Source organism: Apodemus sylvaticus, chromosome 1 (assembly GCF_947179515.1).
Source record: "Apodemus sylvaticus chromosome 1, mApoSyl1.1, whole genome shotgun sequence".
NCBI classification, from domain to species: Eukaryota; Metazoa; Chordata; class Mammalia; order Rodentia; family Muridae; genus Apodemus; species Apodemus sylvaticus.
The window spans coordinates 206924284-206947212 of record NC_067472.1 but is presented as its reverse complement, the minus strand read 5'-3'; the positions used below and the strand labels follow the sequence as shown (position 1 = coordinate 206947212).

General features: G+C 51.6%; 1 protein-coding gene across 1 annotated transcript; it reads left to right on the top strand.

Annotated features, from left to right (window-relative positions):
- Nucleotides 1-7826: 7826 nt before the first annotated feature.
- Ap2s1 (adaptor related protein complex 2 subunit sigma 1) lies at nucleotides 7827-18222 on the top strand. The gene is made up of 5 exons (XM_052172177.1): nucleotides 7827-7943; nucleotides 12826-12975; nucleotides 16706-16819; nucleotides 17641-17700; nucleotides 17841-18222. The coding sequence occupies exons 1-5, from the start codon at nucleotides 7941-7943 to the stop codon at nucleotides 17940-17942; spliced, it is 429 nt and encodes a 142-aa protein (XP_052028137.1). The 5' UTR covers nucleotides 7827-7940; the 3' UTR covers nucleotides 17943-18222.
- The last annotated feature ends 4707 nt before the right edge of the window (nucleotides 18223-22929 follow it).

The following is a 22929-nucleotide window of genomic DNA, read 5'->3' as shown; positions in this document are numbered from 1 at the left end:
GACCAGGCTAAGCCGGGCAGTGGTGGCCCACGCCTGTAATCCCAGCACTTGGGAGGCAGAGGCAGGCGGATTTCTGAGTTCGAGGCCAGCCTGGTCTACAGAGTGAGTTCCAGGACAGCCAGGGCTACACAGAGAAACCCTGTCTCAAAAAAAAAAAAAAAAAAAAAAAACCAAATCCAAAAAAAAACAAAACAAAAGAAAACAAAAAAAGAGTATAAGCAGCTGAACCAACGCAAGGGTCCCATAGGGTGGTGGCCTGAGTAAAGCTGTCCCTGTCAACAGCACCATCCTATGTCAGCTCAGGGCACAGTGAGTGCAGTGATTGCTAGTTCCCCTCTGTTCCTTGAGACATTCAAGGCACTGATACAGTCTCCAAGATGCCTCCCTGGGGAGCGAGGACCCATCGCCCTGCGGCATGGGCCATGAGGAGTAATTCGCCAGCCCTGCTGAGGAGGTTCCAGTGTGCCAGCCTGTGCACTCACGGCTTGCCCTCCCATGCCTCCTTGCCCTGTAACAAGGCTGACATGCATTTACTGTAGTGGGGTCTGTGTCCCATTCTGGGGGAGAAGGCTACAGTTGAGTTTGGGGGGGCCGGGTTCTGCTATGTACTTGTGTAAGTTGTGTAAACTATAATGCTTACCAGGTACTCTGTCCTCTCCACACCCAGCTTCTCTCAGTACACTTAGCCAAAGTTAAAACAAAGAAAGTCTACCAAGAGTTTGTTCCTCAGGTGACCCAGGTGCTGTCAGGTTCCTTTCGGAGTTAGTCTTACGGGCTCCATGGATGATCCGTCCTGGAAAACTCAGGACACGTGTTTGTCCCAGTTAGTGGGAAGGCTGTGTCAGCTGTTGAATCATCAATTTTGTGCAAAAGCTCAGAGTTTGGGAGACCACAGACACCGCTCCACTTACATGGGAAGCACAGTGCCGTCAGTGCCTTTGTTTTGTGTGTGTGTTTGTTTGTTTGTTTGAGACAGGGTTTCTCTGTGTAGCCCTAGCTATCCTAGAACTCACTCTGTAGACCAGGCTGGCCTCGAACTCAGAAATCCACCTGCCTCTGCCTCCCAAGTGCTGGGCACCACCACTGCCCGGCTCAGTGTCTTTATTCTTAGCCATATTATAGCTAACAACTCTGATTAAAAAATAGGAGGTGCGGGCTGGAGAGATGGCTCAGCGGTTAAAGAGCACTGACTGCTCTTCCAGAGGTCCTGAGTTCAATTCCCAGCAACCACATGGTGGCTCACAACCATCTGTAATGGGATCTGATGCCCTCTTCTGGTGTGTCTGAAGACAGCAACAGTGTACTCACAAAAATACAATAAATAAATCTTTAAAAAACAATAGGAGGTGCACGTAAGATACCAATCTATAGTGTTTGCTTTTTTTCTCACTGGACAAAGAGCAGAGGGTTATATGTTACCCACTGAGCCTTTTCCTGGAAGATAATTGCAAAGCACGTAATGCCTGGCTAACGAAAGACCTGCTGGGGCGTGACGGCAGCAGACACCCTCTTGTTTTCGAGGGCTGGCTGGCAAACACCTCCTGCCCTTTTGCTGAACACCTCAGTTCAGCAAATCTCCTTCAGCTTCTTTTTACGTCATACCTGGCTAATTTTTTTTTCTAGAGACAGTGTCTTATGTACTCCAGGGTAGCCTCGAACTTCCTGTGTAGCCACAGATGACCTGGGACTTCTGATCCTTTTACCTCTCTGCCAGACACTAGATTCCATGCCTGCAGGTCCATCCACCCTTGCGCTGGAGGGGTAGACTGTGTCGTGGTGCTCTAGGCCAGCACTGTACCAACTGAGTCCTCTTCCTGGTGTTCTGTTGTTCTTCCGGTTCTGGCTATGGACCTAGAAGATTACTCACACCAGGCAAGGGCTCTACAGCCCTGATTTTTGGTTTTATTTATCTGTTCATTTATTTATTTGAGACAAGATCTCACTATCTAACCCTGCCTAGCCTGGAACTTGGCTGTGTGGATCAAGCTGGCCTTGAACTCACAGAGAGCCACCTGTCTGTACCTTCAGAATGCTGGGATTAAATCCATGACCCACCATGCCCAGAATAAATTTTTAATGACATGTATGCACGTGTGTCCATGTAATGACATATGCATGTGGATGCAAGTACTCTCAGAGACTAAAGGTATTGGATCCCAAACACACCCCACCCACCCACACCCACCCACTCCCCTACCCCCGCAGAGATAGAGTTTCAAGTGGTTGTAAGTTACCCAACATGGGTACTAGACGCTGAACTTGGGTCCTTTTCAAAGGTAGTGTGACGTTTTAACCCCTGAGTCATCTCACCACCACACCTATTTTGTCAGGGTTTTATTTATGCATATATATACCCATAAACAAAATTTTAAACCCGGAGTTTCAGTGAATGGCTGTAACCCTGCCATTTGGGGGAGGCTGAAGCAGGAGAGTCAATGAAAGTTAGAGACGCCTGGTCTGCAGCGTAAGGATTGACATGGCAAGAGCCTGCGCCAAAGAGACGCTCACACAACAAACAAACAAACAAACAAACAAACAAACAAACAAATAAGGGGGCTGGAGAGATGGCTCAGCAGTTAAGAGCACTGGCTGCTTTTCCAAAGGTCATGGGTTCAATTCCCAGCAGCTGCACGGTGGCTCACAACCATCTGTAATTGGATTAGATGATCTCTTCTGGTGTGTCAAGGACTACTCATTCTCATATACATAAAAAGATGTTTCAAAACAAATTTTTCTAAAAAAAATTTAAAAATTAAATTGTTTTGTTTTGTTTCTCCGGGTCTTCATTCCCCTCCCTCCCCCCACAATAAACATCCCTTAAACCCCGTCTGTCTTGTGGGGTGATTTCTCAGGGGACACCTTGGCATGGCCTACCAGGTACCCTCTGACATCAGCTGAATTATATTTCATATGAGAAGCTGGAGAAAGGTTTTCTTCTGGCCTCCTCATGTACACACACGTACAATAAATAAATAATACACAAGTTTAAATTAAAACAAAAACAAAAAACAAAACTGATAGCCAGGCAGAGGTGACACATGCCTTTAGTCCCAGCACATGGGAGGCAGAGGAAGGCAGATTTCTGAGTTCGAGGCCACCCTGGTCTACAGAGTGAGTTCCAGGACAGCCAGGGCTACACAGAGACAGCCTGTCTCTAAAAAAAAAAATAAAAAAAAAAAAATAAATAAAAAAACCAAATTCCAAAAACAAAAACAAAAAAACAAAAAAAATAAAGGGGCTACTAAAAATCAGGAGAGGTGTCTGAATACCACAGATAGGAAACTAATAATAATCCCAGAGATGACAGCTTTCAGCCCATGGCCACGGTGCTACACCTACTCCAACAAGGCTACACCAACTAGTGCCACTCCCTGGAGCCAAGCATATACAAAGCCATCACACCTGGCAAGCTCACCAAACTTCCCTCACAAAGCTTTCCCTGGGGGGCTGGTGGGGCACCGCCCTACAAGAACCACTGAAAGAAGCCAGTTGTGGAGGCACAGGCCTGTGACCCTGCTGCTGTGCAGTTCTCACCAGAAAACACTGCTCAGACATGGGCGTGAGCTAATAGAAAGTGTTCATTAGTCAGTCAGCAACGGAACCTTTCTCCGGGTGAGCTTTTAAGCATAAAAACTATGTTCTAGGTTGGCATACTCCAGTTAACAAGAACAATTAGCCAGAAACAAAACAAGAAAAGCTAAAAAGCAAGGTTAGGACATTTAGAGACTTTCCCAGAACTGTGGACATTGATGGAGCAGGTCTTTGGTTTAGTTTTGCCAGGTGGTGCTGTCTGTGTGCTGAGTTTTACAATCTGAATGGTACTTCCATCATGGAGTCAGTTGTGCTAAGGTCTGGGGCCCTGTCACACCAGCACTTGGAAGGCCAACTCAGAGAGATGGAGTTCCAGAACAGCCAGGGGTGTCTTAAGAGCGAACACCAGCAACAACAGAAGAATTGTTGCATATATATTTGGTGGTCACAAGGTTGCTGACGCTGACCCAACCAGCTACCAAAGACAATCCTCAGTGTGCTCAGAATAATCCCAAGCAATAGCTCAAAGCCACAGGCTAACGCAGAAACTGGGATCCTACCATTTAAACACCCTCAGGCGGCCTTTACTGACGTCGAACCCAGCAGAAAGTAGCAATACTTTTTGTTTGTTTTGTTTGTTTTGTTTTTTGTTTTTGATTTTGGTTTTTTCGACAATTGTGGGGAAACTTATTGGTGTTATCTTAAATACTGGCCATGTGGAGACTTTACCATAAAAGGAGTTCCCAGAGAGGCACAAGGAATTAAGGCCCTAATGGGCCTTTGTGGGGCAACCTGGGAGGAATAATATAGGAACTGACCGTAGAAAGGCCCTTCATGTGGGAAAACCATATCTCAAAAAGTTGTCTTTATTAAATGCCAGCTGTGAATTTCCATCCCTAGGTCAGGACTGCTGGGTGTGCTTGTGTGAAGGCAGGTTACCTATACTGCGGTAGGAATGACCAACCAATGCCCGACTAACAACACAAAAAGGGTGTGTTGAACTGAGCTGCCTCCTCAGGTCATAGAAGTAGGCCAATGTGTGGGGAATGAAAGGGGCAGGACCAGACTAGTCAAAGAGCAGTCGCTCCCAATGGTACATACTGCACCTGTTCCTAGGGTGTTTGCATCTGTTACCCAAGAGACCGAGGTTGACCAGTACTCCACTTAGATGTGCTCCCAGGAAGCAATGTCCAGCCACACCCTAAGTATATCCCTTAGGTTAAAAAGGTAAGAGAGCGCCTGTACTTTTACCCGTCCTGCTAGGAATGGCCCTGACAGGGTCCACGCGGTGCCTCTGCGATAGGCATCTAGCAAGTCCACTCAGCACAGCCGGCTGCCCGCTCAGATAAAGATTAACTGTTATTCAGGAGGGCAGAGTGACTCTCCAGAACCAGACAGAGGCACTGGCAGCGACATCCCTCCAAAACCGCGGAGGAGTAAGCACGTCCGCGGTTTAAAAGAAAGAATGCTGTTTTATGCCAACTAACCAGGAACAGTACGAGGAAATGCCAAAGGCATGTTACTGGGAAAGTAGGGTGAGAGGTTCAGGAGAGCCAGTGGGGTCAGCATGGACACCTGGGGGCCCGGCTGGCCGCCCTGGGGCTGCTTATGATGAGAATGCTGGGACTTCTATTGGGAACATGCTTTTATATATATATTTTTAATGGGTACACTGCAGCTGTCTTCAGACACCCCAGAAGAGGGCATCGGATCCCACTACAGATGGTTGTGAGCCACCATGTGGTTGCTGGGAGTTGAACTCAGGACCTCTGGAAGAGCAGTCAGGGCTCTCAACCACGGAGCCATCTCTCCAGCGCCCTGGACCCGCATCTTAAACTCCCTGTCCAGCTTCATCAAAACTAGAAGGAGAGCAACGGGACAGCAGGTGACACGCCAGAGCACCTCCCCTTTCTCCGGGATGCATTCCTAAGTTGTGTGGGTTAAGAGAAAGGAAGTGGAACTGGACCAATTACTAGATCCATCCGTTTGTTCAGTGATTGGCTTAAAGTGCCATTTGTACTGCTTAATTGGCTAGCGTGACTTCAGGGGCCACAGGGAACAGAATAACCCGGAGAAACAGTTCAAACAGCTGGGTTGTTGAGCGGCCACCGAGCTGCACAGGGTTCTGTAAAACTCTCCCTTGCCTGCCCCACCTTGTGGCTTGAGAATATAAAATAAGAAGACAAACCAGACAAAACCAGACCCGGGATGGAAGCCTTCAGGAGTTCACCTGACGTCTCCTGTCTCCCACTCTCACTGGTGTTGGGGTGCTTACTCCAGGAAGAGACCCCCACACAAGGACTTTCCACCCTTACTTTTCTCTTTACATATTTTAAATTTATCCTCTGTGTTTCTGTGTGTGTTGTGTTTGTGTATGTGTTTGTGTGTGTTTGTGTGTGTGTGTGTGTGTGTGTGTGTGTGTGTGTGTGTGTGAGAGAGAGAGAGAGAGAGAGAGAGAGAGAGAGAGGAGGGGGGGAGGACAGCTGGAGGGAGTCAGTTTTCTCCTTCCTCCGTGCAGGTTCTAGTGATTGAACACAGGTCATCGTCAGGCTCAGCAGAAGTTGTCTTTATCCATTGATCTATGTGATTTGCCTGGTGCAGATCTTAGATTTTTGAGACAAAGTCTGACTCTGTAGTCTGGGCTAGCCACAAAGAAGTCCCTATATAATACAGGATAGCCTCAAATCCATAACAAACACTTTCATGAATTTATAGACACTGTGTCTAGACCAAGTCCTATCTTTATTTTATTTTATGTATATATGTTTTATATTTATGAGAAAACCTACATCCCTAAGCTCATCTAAACAGAGCACTGAATAAACCTAGAAAGGCAGTTACATGTTTAAGTCCACAGTGTAATTTCCTGTTTAATACTATTTCTGCCGGGCAGTGGCGGTGCATACCTTATATCCCGGTAGGCAGATCTCTGAGTTCAAGGCCAGCCTGGTTTACAGAATGAGTTCCAAGACAGCCAGGGCTACATAAGAAACCCTGTCTCAAAAATAAAATAAAATAAAATAAAATAAAATAAAATAAAATAAAATAAAATAAAGTAACCTACTTTTCCTGAGACTGGTGGTGGCATATGCCTATAATATAGCACCCCCCTTGGGAGTCAGAAGCTGGAGGATCCTCCAACTGATCCTCCCCTACAAGGCTAGTTCTAGGCCGGTCTGGGTTACATAAAGCACTGAGTTTAAAGAAAAAAAAAATCACTGGAGGGAAGGGTGAAACATGTCTTCTGAACATGACAGAGATAATGTCAAACGAACTTACAGCAGCTGTGAGTTACTGCTCAAGACCTGTAGGAGACTAGACCCATCAACACTTCACCACGGGCCGGGGAAGGGTTGAGATGCTGGAGAGCAGACTCAGTGTTTAAGAGCTTTTGCTGCTTCTTGCAGATTCGGCTCCCAAACTCCAGTCCCTAGGTTCTTACTCTCTCCTCTACCTCTGTGGACACTGCGTGCACATTGTACACTTACCTATGTGCAGGGAAGAACCCAAACACAAGCTGGGCAGCGGTGGCGCATGCCTGTAATCCCAGCACTCTAGGAGGCAGAGGCAGGCGGATTTCTGAGTTCAAAGCCAGCCTGGTCTACAGAGTGTGTTCCAGGACAGCCAGGGCTACACAGAGAAACCCTGTCTCGAAAAAACCAAATCAAAAACAAACAAAAACAAAAAAACAACAAAAAAACCAAACCAAAAAAGAAAACATATTAAAATAAGCGAAAAAATTAAAAAACAGTCTCCGTAGGTGAGAGCATCATAGTCCCAGTAGTGTATTCAGTTAAAAACAAATGCCCTTGCCCAAGTAACATCATGTGCAACCCCAGATCAATGCCGTGGGTCACAGAGTCACATACCCCGCAATAAAAAAATGCATGAAAATAGGAACACTTTGGGGAAGAAAGGATTTTGATGGAGAAGTAAGCTAATGGTAATTAGGAAATATTATCAACGCACATTATACACTATAATTTAAAACACAGTTCGAAAGAAAATACTACTATTCCCAGCATGCCCTTGGGGGGAAGCTTTGCGATGGAAGAGCACTAGAACCACATTTCCCGAGATACAGCGCTCACTCAGCCTACTTTTAACCTATGGAAATTGTCCTTGTACAAAGACCTTCATCCACAATGCACTTGGTACATGCATTTGGTGGCTAGCTCTCTTGATAGGAAAAGAGCAATCGCAGAGCATGCTGGGAAGGCGTCTAGCCCGGGGCCACTCTTGCCAACGCATGCGTTTAAACTACAACTCCCAGAGGGCCGTGCCCGAGGAGGAAGGCGGGTTCTCCTGCCGGAAGTCAGTTCTAGCCCTGGGCCCCACAACTGCAAGCAGAGCCGGAGCCGCCCTGTTACAGCGGGACCCGGGCCTCTGGGGTCCAGACAGGGGTCGCCATGGTAACGGGGGGAGCGTCGTACCGGGGACAGGCCGAGGGAGGGTTCATGTACCGTCCCCGGGGTTTCGGTTTGGAGCTGACAAGGTTCCTCCTGGCGCGGATGTGATACGGGCCGGTCGCGAGTTCTCAGGATTAGGGTCAGGAATGGGGATCAGGGGCTCGATGCTGCGCTGCAGGGTGTTCTTGTGGTTTTCAAGCAAAGGATTTGGAAGGGAAAGAGTGTCCAGGGGAGGAACTGCCCTGGTGGGAGACATTTGGGGGAGATTTTGAGACCACAGAGGCGGGAGAAGATGCTGGAGATGCGGAAGGGATGATGGAAAAGAACCAGGGACTCTAGACAGGGTAGGGAGGGTTCCTTATGAGAAGGAAGGAGCTGGTTTTAAGGAGAGCTAGTGTTGGGGCAAGTTGGATATGGCCAGAGAAGACCCTCTCCAGGGGAAGAAGAGGACCCTGGAGACCGGAAGTCAGCCCCTGTAGGATTAGGGTTAAGCTGCTGCAAAAAGAGAGGGCTCTAGCAGTAGAAAGTGGATTCTAGAAGAAAATGGGGAGCAGCTGACAGAATGTCCCACCGAGGAGAGGTCCAGGTGCAGAGTAGGCTTGGCGGCGTGACATTTGAGGAGGGGGGGCCTTTGGGAGCAAAGACTCAGCACTGGATTTAGGGGAACCTCCATCTCCAAGATGGGCCTTTTGGAACTTGAGAGTTCTTTGGATAGGGACTTGGAGAAGACGACTTAGCAGGGGCGGTCAGAACAGGTGAGAAGAGTTGGAGGTTCGATGCGGCCTTTGTAACGAGGGTGGACAGGGAGAAGGGACGCTTGTAATGAAGGCCAGGTGAAGCTTCACAGGGGGCCAAAGGTGCCGGGGGTCAGGGGGATGGAGGTTACAAGGGAACATCAGGGGAGGTGGTCGGGAGGCTCCCTGAGGGTACAGCAGAGAGACGGAAATAGGGACCAGGGGCTTCTCAGATGTGTTCCCAGGAGTGGACCGATTCTCACTGAGGGAAGCAGAAAGAAGTATTGGTTGAGCGGCGGGTGGGATGGGACGCAGAGGGCTTAACTCAGCCTTGTTTCCAGATGTTCTCCCCCACTGCTCCTGTGCCCGACTCTGCCTGCCCGGCGCCCACCCCTCCCTTTCCTGGGCGGCCCAGAACTGGGTTTCCCTGGCTCAGCAGAAGTCGTTCTTGGAAGGAGCGTGTAACATCCTGTTCATGTTTTTCTGCTTAGGTTGAATAAGGCAGATAGATTGCGTGAAGAATGAGGCTCAGGGGAGACCATGGAGGTCAGTGCAGAGTCCAGGGCTCAGGGTAAAGACTGGAGAGCTAGCTCTGCTTTCTGGTTGTGATAACTGCTTTCCTTGGGTCTTAGCGTTATCATCTGTAAAATGGACAAGAGCATCTATGTCTGGACAGACAGGAGGGCTCGAAGCTAGGCTTTCCAGCAGGGAAACTTTAAACCCTGACTTTCCATTTTTTTGTTTTTTCCCCTCAATACCTAGGATTGAACCCTGGGAGGGGGTTAAGCCTGAGGTTTTGCGCATGCTGCTAAATTCCCAGCCTTGTGGTTTCTCTCTCCCTCCCTCCTTTCTCTCCCTCCTGTTCTGTGTTCTGTGTGAGTTCTCTCTCTCTCTCTCTCTCTTTCTCTCTCTCTCTCTCCTTTTTTTTTTTTTTTTTTTTTGTATTGAGGATGAAACCCAGGCCTTGTACGTTGTGTTAAGTCTAGTACATCTCCTGCCACTGAACCACATCTCGGCCCTTTCTTGTGTTTTATTCATTTTACGTCATGTTTGTGGAGGTCAGAAGTGACTTGCCCAGTCAGTCCTCTCCTTCTACCATGTGAGTCTCAGGGGTCAGACGCAGGTCTTTGGGCTTGGTGACCTGTGGTCAGATGGTGACCACTGAACCATCTCACCAGCTCTTTTTTGTTTGTTTGTTTGTTTGTTTTTGTTTGTTTGTTTTTTGGATTTTTTTCCCCCGAGACAGGGTTTCTCTGTGTAGCCCTGACTGTCCTGGAACTCACTGTGTAGACCAGGCTGGCCTTGAACTCAGAAATCCACCTGCCTCTGCCTCCCAGAGTGCTGGTATTATAGGCGAGCGCCACCACCGCCGGCTTAGTCCTCTTCTTGAGACAGGATCTTGCAGGCATCCCAGGCTGCCTTTGAACTCCCAACCTCCCCGTCTCAGCCTTCCCAGTAACTACGATCACAGATGTGCATCGCCGGGTGGCCGGGGCATGAGTTTCTGAAAGTGCAGTAACAGGATACAGTTTATAATGCTACTTAGAGGTTGGGGTGTTAGGATATGGCTATATAAGAGCACATACTGTGCCTCTTACGGGTGTTACTCTGTTCATTAGCCTAGTGAGGGAGGGAACCCCATCGTGTCCATTACACAGAAGGGGAACCTGAGGCCCAGGGAGGTGAAGTGATCTACCCACTGCCTGATAGTACTACGATGTTTTCTAGCTTGGAGTGTGTGCTCTGAGCCGCTTGATTGAATGCATCGAGGGTAGTGCTTCTCAGCTGTCACGTCCCCGCTGGGGGTCAAGTGCCTGTCACAGGAGTCACCTAGACCATCAGAAAACACAGATATCAACATCATGTTTCATAACAGTAGCAAAACTACAGTTAGGAAGTAGTAGCAAAAATTTTATGGCTGGGTCGTCCCCCCCCCAACAGCATTAGGAAGAGTGAAGGCTGCTGGTCTAGGTCGCACGACTGCTGACTTTACTGAGGACTGCGCTGGGCACTGGCAGCTCTGACTCAGTTGCTTTGTTTGCTGTCACACTGGGGACTGGGCCCCAGGCCCAGAGCGTTAAGCCAGCACTCTCTCTCTCTCTGCCAGGCACCCTGTTTGCAGGCAGGGTCTCGCCAAGTTGCCTAGGCAGCCCTTGAACTTGTGACCCTCTAGCCTCAGCCTCCCAAAAAGCTGCGATGATAGGCCTGTGCCACCAAGTCCACCTGACTTACTTAGCTTTCAGAATCGCTCTCTGACAGGTGACCTGGTGTTTGGGGGTCTCGTGACTTTCTTCTGAGCCAGCTAAAAGGTAGTTGGACTGACCCGGAGTGCGTGGTCTGAGTCAGACCCACTGTGGGTGGTTTTCTTTCGTGGTTTGCAGCTCACGGTACAGTCCCGAGGCTCCAAGCAGCTTGGCTCACTTGCTCAGCCTGGAAGGTGTGAGGCCCCAGGTTCTAGCCCAGAATTCAGCGGAACAGCAAACAAACGTCATGGGTTGAAATGGCTCAGAGGGAAAAGTTCTTGTCACATCGGCCCAGCAACCTGAGTTTAATGCTAGAACCCCAAGGTGGGGCGAATGGCCCCCCTCAAAATCCTCTGACCTCCACACAAACAAACAAGTGTCAGGTTCTGGAGTGCAGGTTAACACTTCCCAGAGAGGACAGAGTTCCTGTCCAGCCCAGCAGTTCGGCTCTAAGTAGCCAGCCAAAAACCAAGGAAGATGCAGAGACCTATACGCCATTTCTCACTGTAGCCCGGAAGCGGAAGCTGTGCAGTCGTCCTTCAGCTGAAGAATGAGTAAATGAGGGACGCAGACCCACCAGTGGAGTGGCACTGCCTGGATGGAAGTGCGTGGGGTAGGCCTGCAGCTCAGTGCTCTCAGGCTGAGGCAGGAGGATCTGCTTCCAGGCTTGCCCAGGGCACGGTGAGTTCCAGGTCGTTCTCTCCAGGCAAAATGAGAGGAAGGAAGCACACTAGAATTGGCAGTGACTTGCACAGCCGTGAATGGATGGACGCAGGGCTTACCTCAGAACATTTGAAGGGTGACGTTTCTGGTGTCTGAGTCTGTTTTGTTGTGTTGTGTTTTGTTTTGTGACCAGGTTTGATATGTAGCTTCAGCTGGTCTGGAACTCAGTATGTAAACCAAGCTTGCCTCATACTTACAATAATTCTCCTGCCTCTGCCTCCAGGGTGTTGGGATTCCACCAAGCACCAGTAAAACCAGTCATAGTGGCCCGCACTTGTAATCTCAGAACTTTGAGAGGCTGAGGCAGGAGGATTTCCCTAAGTTCTTAGAAACCTAGGCTGTAAAGGAGATCCTGTCTTTAAAAAACAGACAAGCGAGGACTAGAGAGATGGCCCAGCAGTTAGGAGCACCTACTGCTCCGCAGAGGACCCAGGTTCGGTTCCCAGCACCCACATCAGGTGACTCACAGCCACCTGGAACACGAGCTCCAGCAGGTCTCTGTGGGTGCCTACATGCAAGTTCACATATGAACACAAGTAACCACAGCCAGCTGAGCTCCGTTCCATGCCTGTGATCCCAGCATGGGACATGGAAGTGAGGGAGCAGGCGTTCAAGGTCTGCTTGGCTGTGTAGTAAGTCTGAAGCCAGCCTCGGCTTCAAGAGACACAGTCTCAAAAAAAGGCACGCAGTAGGAACTCGGACACAAGAAGTCTAAACATAACGCGGATTGGGTGCTTATGCATCCATCAGTGGACGGCTCATGACTTGTTGTTCAGTGGTAGTGTCTGTCGTCCCCCAGTGGGACGTGACTAAGACTCCCCCAGTGAGCAGCTGGAGGTGTGGCTCAGCCCTGTCAGGCTCACCCAAGGCCTCAGTGCTTCCTCAGCACCGTGCATGGTCCCCATCCCTGATAAGGTGGAGCATCTTGGGAAACTTGATTTGAGGGTAAGGAAGTGGCTTCAGCGATGGGTATAAGGTGGACTGAAGCCTGGGACTTGGCCATTCACTTGGTGGGAACGGGGTCGCAGCCCCTGTCCAGAGTGACGCAGCAGAGCCCAGGGAGGCAGCCTTAGAAAGCCGGGCACGGGGAGAGCCTGGGCTCCGACATCTCTCCCATAGGCTGTCTATGGCGCCCCACGTTGAACCATGTCCCCCACCGCTCTGTTTCCTCCCCGCTTGCTCTAGATCCGATTCATCCTCATCCAGAACCGGGCGGGCAAGACGCGCCTGGCCAAGTGGTACATGCAGTTCGACGACGACGAGAAGCAGAAGCTGATCGAGGAGGTGCACGCCGTGGTCACCGTCAGGGACGCCAAGCACACCAACTTCGTGGAGGTGACTGACACCCTCCGTGCTTCTCTCTGCCCCTGCTTCCCTGGCACCTCCGCCGCCCCCTCCCTGACAGCGACCTCCTCTCTTATCAATCCACTCCGGGCTTTCTCTTCCTGGGGTTGTGGGTGTGGCTCAGTGAGTACTGAGTACAGAGCACACCCACAAAGCCTGTTCACTCAGGTGACTGTCAGCCAAGATCTAAAGAGCTGAGGGAGAGGAGATGTTTTCAGAGCAGCGAACATTCCAAGCCTCCTTGGGAGGAGCAGGTGCAAAGGCCCTGAGGCATAAACGTGGGTGGAGAGTTCCCGGAGGGGCAGGCAAGGAGAATCAGCCTGGCTGAGGTCCTGAGGTCTTCTGACACACTTGGTGGCCAGAGCCACAGACTGGTTTTGATGGGGAGGGGGGCAGGGGGGCACGGACATGAGCTGACACAACCTTCCAGGATCCTCCGCCTGTCTGGGCGTACTTATTTACTGTAGTGCGGGAGAGCGTGCACGCCACAGTGCATGTGTGTGGAGGTCAGGGGACAACTTTGTGGACTTGTTTTCTCCTTCTGCCTTTGTGGGCTCCAGGGATGACCTCAGGGCCAGGCTGGCGAGGTGCCTCTATCTGCTGGCCATAGTTTTAGGGTCAACTTTTCATTGTTTCTCTGTGTGTTCAATTTTAGAAACAGGGCCTTGTGTGCCTCCAGCCTGCCTCAGACTATCTAGCTAAGCATAGCTTTGAATTCCCGATTCTTCTGCCTCTGTCTCCCAAATGTCCAGATTACCTTTGTTTTGCCTTTTTGGGACAGGGTCTCACTCTGCAGCCCCAGCTAGCCTGAAAGTCACCGTGTAGTCCAGGCTTGCCTTGAACTTGAAGCAGTCCTCCTGCCTCAGCCACCTGGGTGCAGGGGAACACAGGTCTATTCCATCTCGGGGCTGGTTTCAAACTCATAATCCTCCAGCCTCAGCGTCCTTGGTGCTGGGATTACAGAGCTGTGCCACCACACTTGGAAGGACCCTCTTAGGGAGCAAGAACAGAAGCAGGAGACCCTCAAGGTGGCACCAGTGTGGCACATACGGATGCACACACACACACACACACACAAAGCAGGTTGGGGTGAGGAACACGGGGAGGTGTCTGCTCTCACTCCACAGATGTGTTGGGACAGAGAGGCCAGGGAAGGGAAGGGAAATGGAGTTTCATCATGTCCTGGGTACTCCTGGGACAGAGAAGATGCACAGACAGGCGCACGCCACATCATCCAGGATGAAGGACAGCTCAGCACCCCCATTGCACTGCAAGCCTGTTGGAGAAGCTCAGCGTGTCTCCTGGAGTCCCTGGTGCTGCCTTGAACAGAGATATCATTGAACAGGTGCCACCTGAAGTCAGCCACATGCTAAGTCCTGAGCTGTGAATAGTGACCTTGCTAATAATTTTAAGACACTTGGTGGGTACTACGACTGATGACCTTAATCCCAGCACCCAGGAGGTAGAAGCAGGCAGATCTCTGAGTTCAAGGCTAGCCTGGTCTCCAGAGGGAGTTTCTAGCCAGCCAGAGCTGCACATTGAAACCCTGTCTGCAAAGAGAAAGTTGCATGAAAGGCTGAAGACATGACTCAGTTGGTAAAGCGCTTACCCAGAATGCATGAAGTGCAGGGCTCAGAGCCACAGCACACGGGGTGGTAGCGTCTGCCTCTAATCCAACACCTGAGGGCAGAGGCAGGACGGATCCTCAGCTACATGGTGAGTTTATGTCCAAGATGGGCTGCGTAGATACTGTCTTGTGGGGCAAAGTGCATGCGGGCAGCTCTAGCATATGTAGTACCTGTGACCCTGCCACCACGGCCCACGCCTGTGAGGTAAGATCTCTCTGAGGCCTGCTGCTCACTGGTTAGTCTCGCCTGCCAGGTCAGAAAACTCCCGTGAGCTCCAGCACCGGGATGAAAGCACGTGGCTGCACGCCGGCCTCCTCATTGCTTAGTGAGACTCGTGGATAAGTTAAGGGTGAGCCTTTCCTTTTTAGGGAAGGGGGGTGGGGGGCTGGTTTTCCCAGACAGGGTTTCTCTGTGTAGCCCTGGCTGTTCAGGAACTCACTCTGTAGACTAGGCTGGCCTCGAACTCAGATCTTCCTGCCTCTGCCTCCCAGAAGTGTGTGCCACCACTGCCCGGCTTTTTTCCCAGTGTAGACAATGTCACTCTGTAGTCCTGGCTGACCTCCAGCCCTGACTATCCTTTTGTCTTTATCTCTGAGGTAACAGTTTTCCCCACACTTGGGAAGCAGATGTGGAAAGATCAAGAAAAATTTGAGCCAGGTGGTGGTGGCGCACGCCTGTAATCCCAGCACTCTGGGAGGCAGAGACAGGCGGGTTTCTGAGTTCGAGGCCAGCCTGGTCTACAGAGTGAGTTCCAGGGCAGCCAGGGCTACACAGAGAAACCCTGTCTCAAAAAAGCCAAAAAAAAAAAAAAAAAATTCCAGGACTCACAAAATGTGTAATTCACCACAGTTACCACCAGGTGGTGCTCTACATACATCCCAAAGAGAACTTGGATTTGGCTAACCGCCAGCCATCTCCCAGCGAGCACATCCATATCTGTGTTGACTGTACAACTGTTCACTCCTCCTTTTGTTTGTTCACTGTGCCGAAGCCAGAACACAGAGCCTCATGCATACTAGGCAAGGAGGGGCTCCACCACTGAGCCACGCCCCCAGCCCCTCACTGGGGGATTCTAGGGAGGGGCTCTACCACTGAGCCACGCCCCCAGCCCCTCACTGGGGATTCTAGGCGGGGGCTCCACCACTGAGCCACGCCCCCAGCCCCTCACTGGGGGATTCTAGGCAGGGCCCTGCCACTGAGCCACGCCCCCAGCCCCTCACTGGGGGATTCTAGGGAGGGGCTCTGCCACTGAGCCACACCCCAGCCCATGTCCATCTCTTGTCTTTACTTAGTGTCCATGCAGATAGTATTAAGTCTAGCCAGCACAGTGTGCCTCGGTTGTGACGTGTGAGCATTATTCATGTGTCAGTTGAGCTTCCATTACCTGGAACTCTAAAATTCAAGATGCCCCCAAATCAGAAACGTCTGTGTTGTGTCTGTTTGTGCTGCCCAGGCTGGTGTGATGTGTCCTCCTCTCAGCCTCCTGAGACGGTGGGCCAAGTGTAGTGCTGCGTGCATATACATATACATATATGTAATTCCAGAAGTTGGGCAGTGGAGGCAGGAGAGTCAAGTTAAGGCCGTTCTCAGATACATGGCCAGAAAACATCCAGCCTGTGCATGGTAGAATCCGTGCTAAGCAAACACATAGGCTAACACTTTGTTTAGTATTGAGTTAGAGCCCACTACAGAGCCCAGACTTTCTTCAAGCATGTGATTCTCCTGCCTCAGCCCCTGCTGCTGCCAGGCCTAGCCCAGTCCCTGCCCTGGCTCCTTCACAGTCTGTTCCCTGTGCCTGGAACTCCCTGGCTGTCTTCCAGCTCTCTGCTCACAGCACCTCTGTCAGGAAACCTCCGAGGCTCCCAGGGTGACAGGGATTAGGGCCCTACCCTGAACCCCAAAATCCAATCTTGCTAACCCTGGGGATTCCCACCCCACTGCCAGGGTGAGCGACCCTCTGGCTGTTGCTACCTCCCTCTCCCCTCCCTCCCCTCCCCTCCCTCCCTCCCCTCCCCGAGGCGGGAACAGCCTTCCTGTGCTCACACACAGTGACCCCTCTGCCAGGCTCAGTCCTGACTCCTTTCTGCCCACAGTTCCGGAACTTCAAGATCATCTACCGACGCTACGCTGGCCTCTACTTCTGCATCTGCGTGGACGTCAACGACAACAATCTGGCCTACCTCGAGGCCATCCACAACTTCGTAGAAGTGAGTCAGGTGCCGGCCGAAGAGGCCCTGGGTGCTGGGTGGCCATTTGTCCTCCCTCTGTGTGCTTGGTCTGCCTTCTAATCCGCCTCTCCCTCCTCACCTCCCTCATCTGCTCCAGCCTAGTGCCTCCGCTATGTGCACATCCGCCGCCTGCACCTGGCTCCACCTGTGACTAGTCGTGATGTGTGCGTGTGTGTGTGTGTGTGTGCAAGTATGGTGTGTGTGTGTGCAGGTGCCTGAGGACCCAGAAGGCATCGGGCATTAGGACACCACACACACACACACACACACACACACACACACACACACACGGTGTTGGACTTGCCGACCATTTGAGTCCTCTAGAAGGACAACCTGTGCTCTTCACCACTGAGCCGTCGCCCCAGTTGCACACATCCCGCCCCCTTTGAGCCTGGTCTCATGGGGCCCCAGCTGGCCTCCCACTCTCCGTATAGCCAGGGGTGATCTTAAATTCCTGCCTCTCTCTCCCATGTGCTAGGCTAGAGACGCGGTCCACTGAGCAGGCTTAATGCAGTGCTGGGAATGGAGTCCAGGGCTTCGTGACTGCTTGACACACTGACTGCATCCCAGGACTCCGCCCGTCTCGCTTCATTGTTTATTTATTACTATTGCCATGCGTGTAGTGTCCGTGCTATGCGGGCACACATGTGCCACAGCTCACACGTGGAAGTCAGAGCACAGGTTTGGGAGTTGGTTCTCTGCTCTCAGGGTTCAAAGTGAGCTTGGCACAGCAGCACCGCCGGCCACAGAGCCGGCCTTGTCTGTGCCTGACTCTTAGCAGCTTCCTCTCCATCTCTCAGGTGTTAAATGAATACTTCCACAACGTCTGTGAGCTGGACCTGGTGTTCAACTTCTACAAGGTAGGTTGTGGATGAGTGGGCAGGAGGCGGCTGTAGGGGATGTGCGGGAGCCCCCGAAGGCCGGCCGGCCGCCCCTGCCGGCCCGTGCCCGCCCTGCTGATTCTCTGCCGCGTCTACCCTTGACTCCCGTCCTTGCCCAGGTTTACACGGTGGTTGATGAGATGTTCCTGGCCGGGGAAATCCGGGAGACCAGTCAGACGAAGGTGTTGAAGCAGCTGCTGATGCTGCAGTCCCTGGAGTGAGGCGGGGCTCCGCCCAGCCCGCCGCCCCTGGACCGACCTCCTGCTCATCCATCCCCTGCCAGGCCCGAGGCCCGCCCCAGCAGCCCCTCCCTTCCTCAGCTGGCCGAGAGGAAGGACCCCGCAGGGTCCGGGTCGCAGGGGAGGAGGCCAGAACCCACTGCCTCTGGGCCCTACGTGGATGGCAGAGGCCACCGTGATGTCCCGAGTAAGTGTGCCATTGCTGTGTGATGCTGTGAGTGTGCGTGTGTGCAGCCCCCAATAAACCTGTGGTCCTGCCTGACCCGGCTGTCTGCGCCCTGTCTGTGTGCTCTGGGAACAGCGGCCCTTAGGAGGCCGTGCCCTCGGTCCATCAGTGAGTCAGTCAGCACTGTACCACATTGCTCTAAGAAAAACAGACCTAAGCCTAGTGTAGCCATGCTTCTGCCTACACAGGCCCACGCCGGGAGGGGTGACAGACGGCTCTGGACATGAGACACTCACGCTAAAACCCTACCCAGCGACTGGGCCTAACGGGACTGAGAGACGCACAGCCAGCGGGGTTTTGTTTCCTGTTGAGAGATGGCCTCGCTGTGTACTTCTGCCCGACCTGGAGCTCACCGCACTCTCCCTCCCGAGCGCTGAGGAGCGAGCCACAGGTTCCAGCTCATTGCCGACACAGGGTTTCTCTGTGTAGCCCTGGCTGTCCTGGAACTCACTCTGTAGACCAGGCTGGCCTCAAACTCAGAAATCCGCCTGCCTCTGCCTCCCAAGTGCTGGGATTACAGGCGTGCACCACCACTGCCCGGCTGCCCCTGGATCTTTAAAGAAGAGTGCTGACTCCCACGCCAAGACCAGGGATTGCAGCGTGTTCCCACATCCAATTTCTGAGAAATTACTTTGTGCTTACAAGATGGTGAGGAAGGGTACCTAGTTGTCCCTTTTCCTAGGGAGAAGATTGAACCCAGGAAGACGGCAAGACTTAACCAGAGCTCATGCCTACGTTAGGTCATGTGGAGCTCGGGTTGCAACCTGGACGGTGCTTCCAAATCTTTGTTTCTACCTACCTCCCCCATGCTGCTGGGCATGTGGTGTGGTTTCTCAACCACAGCCCACGGCCAAGTGGCTGGCACGGTATCTGGGTTGCCTGTCCTCACCAGGGCAGATCCAGCTTCTACTCACTGAGTATGACAGTAGACCTCTGGCCAGTGTGACAACAGAAAGGCCCTGAAACCAGGCCTGGGGGCACATGATTCTAATGCCAGAGACTTAAGAGACTGAGGCTGGAGGATCACAAATTAAAGGCTTGCATGTGCTAAAGTGTGGTCAAGGCCAGTCCAAGCAAATAAGTGAGACCCAATCACAAAAGGCAAAAACGGTTAGGGGCGTGGCCCAGTGGTAGAGCTCCGCCTAGAATCCCCTAGTGAGGGGCAGGGGGCGTGGCTCAGTGGTAGAGCCCCTGCCTAGAATCCCCCAGTGAGGGGCTGGGGGCGTGGCTCAGTGCCTGCCTAGAATCCTCCAATGAGGGGCTGTGGGTGTGGCTCAGTGGTAGAGCCCCGCCTAGAATCCCCCAGGGAGGGGCTGGGGGTGTGGCTCAGTGGTAGATGGCTTGCCAAGTATGTGTGAGTTTAATTCTCAATACAAAAAGAAGAGGAAAGCCGGGCGGTGGTGGCTCACGCCTGTAATCCCAGCACTTGGGAGGCAGAGGCAGGCAGATTTTTGAGTTCCAGGCCAGCCTGGTCTACAAAGTGAGTTCCAGGACAGCCAGGGCTACACAGAGAAACCCTGTCTCGAAAAAAACCAAATCTAAAAAAAAAAAAAAAGAAGAGGAGGAAGAAGAAATGGGAGGAAGAGAGCAGGTGACGTGCTTGCCACCAGTCCTGACTGACGGCCCAGGTGTGATCCCCAGAAGACCCACACAGTAGAAAGAACCGACACCTGCAAGGTGTGTGGCACATGTGCCCTTCCCTGTCCCCGCCCAATAAATAAATAAAAGGTGTGCTAAAAACACAGAGGAGAAACGGCCGTATGCTTCTCATCTCTGAGCGGTGTGTCCACCCCACAGCCTCTGAGAACAGAGTGCGATGGCCACCATGCCCACCTCTGACTGACACCAGAGGCAAGCAGGGAACAGCTCCGTATGCCATGACGCTGTCTCTCAGGCGTAATCCCCACTGCAAGAGGCAGGTGCATCCCAGCATGGCCTCTTAGCAGCCGTGGCCTTCAGGAAAATCAGTCTGTCTCACCTCCATAACTCAAGCTGCCTCGAACTCATAACCATCCTCCTGACTCGGCTTCCCCAGTGCTGGGATTACTCGCTCAGCTTGTTCTGTAGACATGAAGTGACCAAGTGTGTCCAGGCGTTGCCGAGACCCCCCGAGGTAGACGGAAAGACAAAATGGGCAGGGGATGTGTTTCTATCGGTGGAGTGCTTGCCTGACATGCGTGCGCACAGACCTGGGTTCAGTTCCCAGCAGCACAGAAAGCCGGCGCTGTGGCCACATGTGCAGCCCCAGCACTGAGGATCAAGGGCTCAAGATCTGCGGGGCAGACCCAAGGCCAGCCTGGGGACGGGAGATCCTGCCTGGACGGGAGATCCTACCTGGGTTACGGGAGATCCTACCTGGGTTACGGGAGATCCTGCCTGGACGGGAGATCCTGCCTGGGTTACGGGAGATCCTGCCTGGGTTACGGGAGATCCTGCCTGGGGACGGGAGATCCTGCCTGGGGACGGGAGATCCTGCCTGGGGACGGGAGATCCTGCCTGGGTTACGGGAGATCCTGCCTGGGTTACGGGAGATCCTGCCTGGGTTACGGGAGATCCTGCCTGGGTTACGGGAGATCCTGCCTGGATATCGGCGCACTTTCAGAAGAGCTCCTGAGAATACCATAAACCAATTCCAAAACCGAAACCAGGCCAGACGGCCCAGCCACTTAAAGAGTTAAAGAACTTTCTAAGGGGCTGGAGAGAGGGCTCAGTGGTTAAGAGCCCTGACTGCTCTTCCAGAGGTCCTGAGTTCAATTCCCAGCAATCGCATGGTGGCTCACAGCCAACTGTAATGGGATCTGACTCCCTCTTCTGGTGTGTCTGAAGACAGCCGCAGTGTACTCATACACATAAAATAAATAATTTTTTTAAAAAAGTGGCAGAAACAAAACTAACCCTGCCTGTATGAGGTGAAAAGAGAAATCTGACTTCCAAAAGCTGACTTCTGACCTCCACCTGGGCAAATACACATATATGTATACATATCACACAGACACACACACACCAACAACAGTGACCTCACGTGGGCTGAGCCTCTCGCCTTGACAGGTGGGCGTGTAGAATTGAACAGCCGGGCTGGAGAGGCGCCAAGCAGCTCCTTACCGAGGAGGCAAACACACCCGCCCTGTGACTCAGCATTGCCGTCCCTAGCAATTTGCTCAAAAGAAATAAAACTTCTGTACACACACACACACACACACACACACACACACACACACACACGAGTCCATGGCAACTGTGTTCTCAGAAGCCAGTGCCATCACCCGGATGACAGCCTATCAGTGAAGGAGAGCGACAGACACAGATCATCTGGCCGCAGAATGAATTGGAGCTCGGACGGACACACACCACAGCGTGGACAGTGCATTTGATGGGAGGTGAGGAAGACGCGAGGAGGCTCAGGAGATCAGGGTCGTCCTCAGCTACAAGAGACCCTGTCTCCATAGAGTAAATAGAATATGAATAAAGATGCTATGCTAGTTCCAATAGAAATGTCCAAATGGCCGGGCAGTGGTGGCGCACACCTGTAATCCCAGCACTTGGGAGGCAGAGGCAGGTGGATTTCTGAGTTCGAGGCCAGCCTGGTCTACAGAGTGAGTTCCAGGACAGCCAGGGCTACACAGAGAAACCCTGTCTCGGAAAAACCAAAAAAAAAAAAAAAAAACAAAACAAAACCAAAAAATGTGTCCAAATGCCCAGAGTAGACAAATCCAATAACACAAAAGCTGATTAGTGTAGAGAGAAAGAGAGTAACTTCTCAGTGTACGGGATTAGCCTGTGTGTGTGTGTGTGTGTGTGTGTGTGTGTGTGTGTGTGTGTGAATAGGGATTGAATAGACTCTGTGGGCTAAGCAAAGGCTCTACCACTGATAATACCTTCTAATAAGTGTGCTTCATAGAGTCCCAAAGCTGCTTACAGGGGTATTTCAGGCAGAAGCTCTATGCCCAACTCTCTTACATTTACCAAGCCTTTAATTTTCCTTCTTTTTATTTATTTTATTTTTACAGTCTAGTTTCACTAAATATCCAGGCTAGCCTTCATTCACTTTGTAGCCCTGTCCAGCTTTGAACCTGTGAGCCTTACACCTCACCCCTCAAGTGTAGAGATTATAGGCCTGCACTTCCAGGCTTACTGGTTGGCTCTGAGATGGAGTTTCACTCTGTAGCCCGTGTTCAATTCCCAGGACCCACGAGGCAGCTCACAACTATCTGTAACTCCAGTTGCACTAGACCCTCCCACAGACACACGTGCAGGCCAAACACCAACACATATGAAATAAAAATAAATCAAAGATTCTAGCTGAGCCTTTTTTAAGAATTTGGCACGCACCAAATTCAACATTCTTGCGTCTCAGGTTTCTGAATATTGGGATTTCGAGCCTAACCCGCCATTACTGTGTCACGGGACTCATTTTGGGGTCTCGAAAGTTCCTATTGTCAAAGCCACATCTTTCTGGGGACTGTTGAAGAAATCCCAGGAAACAGACTCCTGGGAAACTAAAGCCTCAAGGAAAGGCGCCACCATCATTTTCAGGCCAAATATGAGACAGATTGCCCAACCAGATGCTAAGATGTAGCCTTAGTGACCAAGAGAACGTGATGTCTGCGTGGCCTTGCAGGAGGCTAGCACAGGAACACACACATGCACACAGGCACACATGCAAAATGAAACTTTTTTTAAAAACGATTTATTATTATATGTAAGCACACTGTAGCTGTCTTCAAATTCACCAGCAGAGGGCAT

Coding starts and splice junctions, on each gene's coding strand:
- Ap2s1 (XM_052172177.1), top strand. Junction 12,976..16,705: donor AGCACACCAACTTCGTGGAG/GTGACTGACACC, acceptor TTCTGCCCACAG/TTCCGGAACTTCAAGATCAT. Junction 17,701..17,840: donor TGGTGTTCAACTTCTACAAG/GTAGGTTGTGGA, acceptor GTCCTTGCCCAG/GTTTACACGGTGGTTGATGA.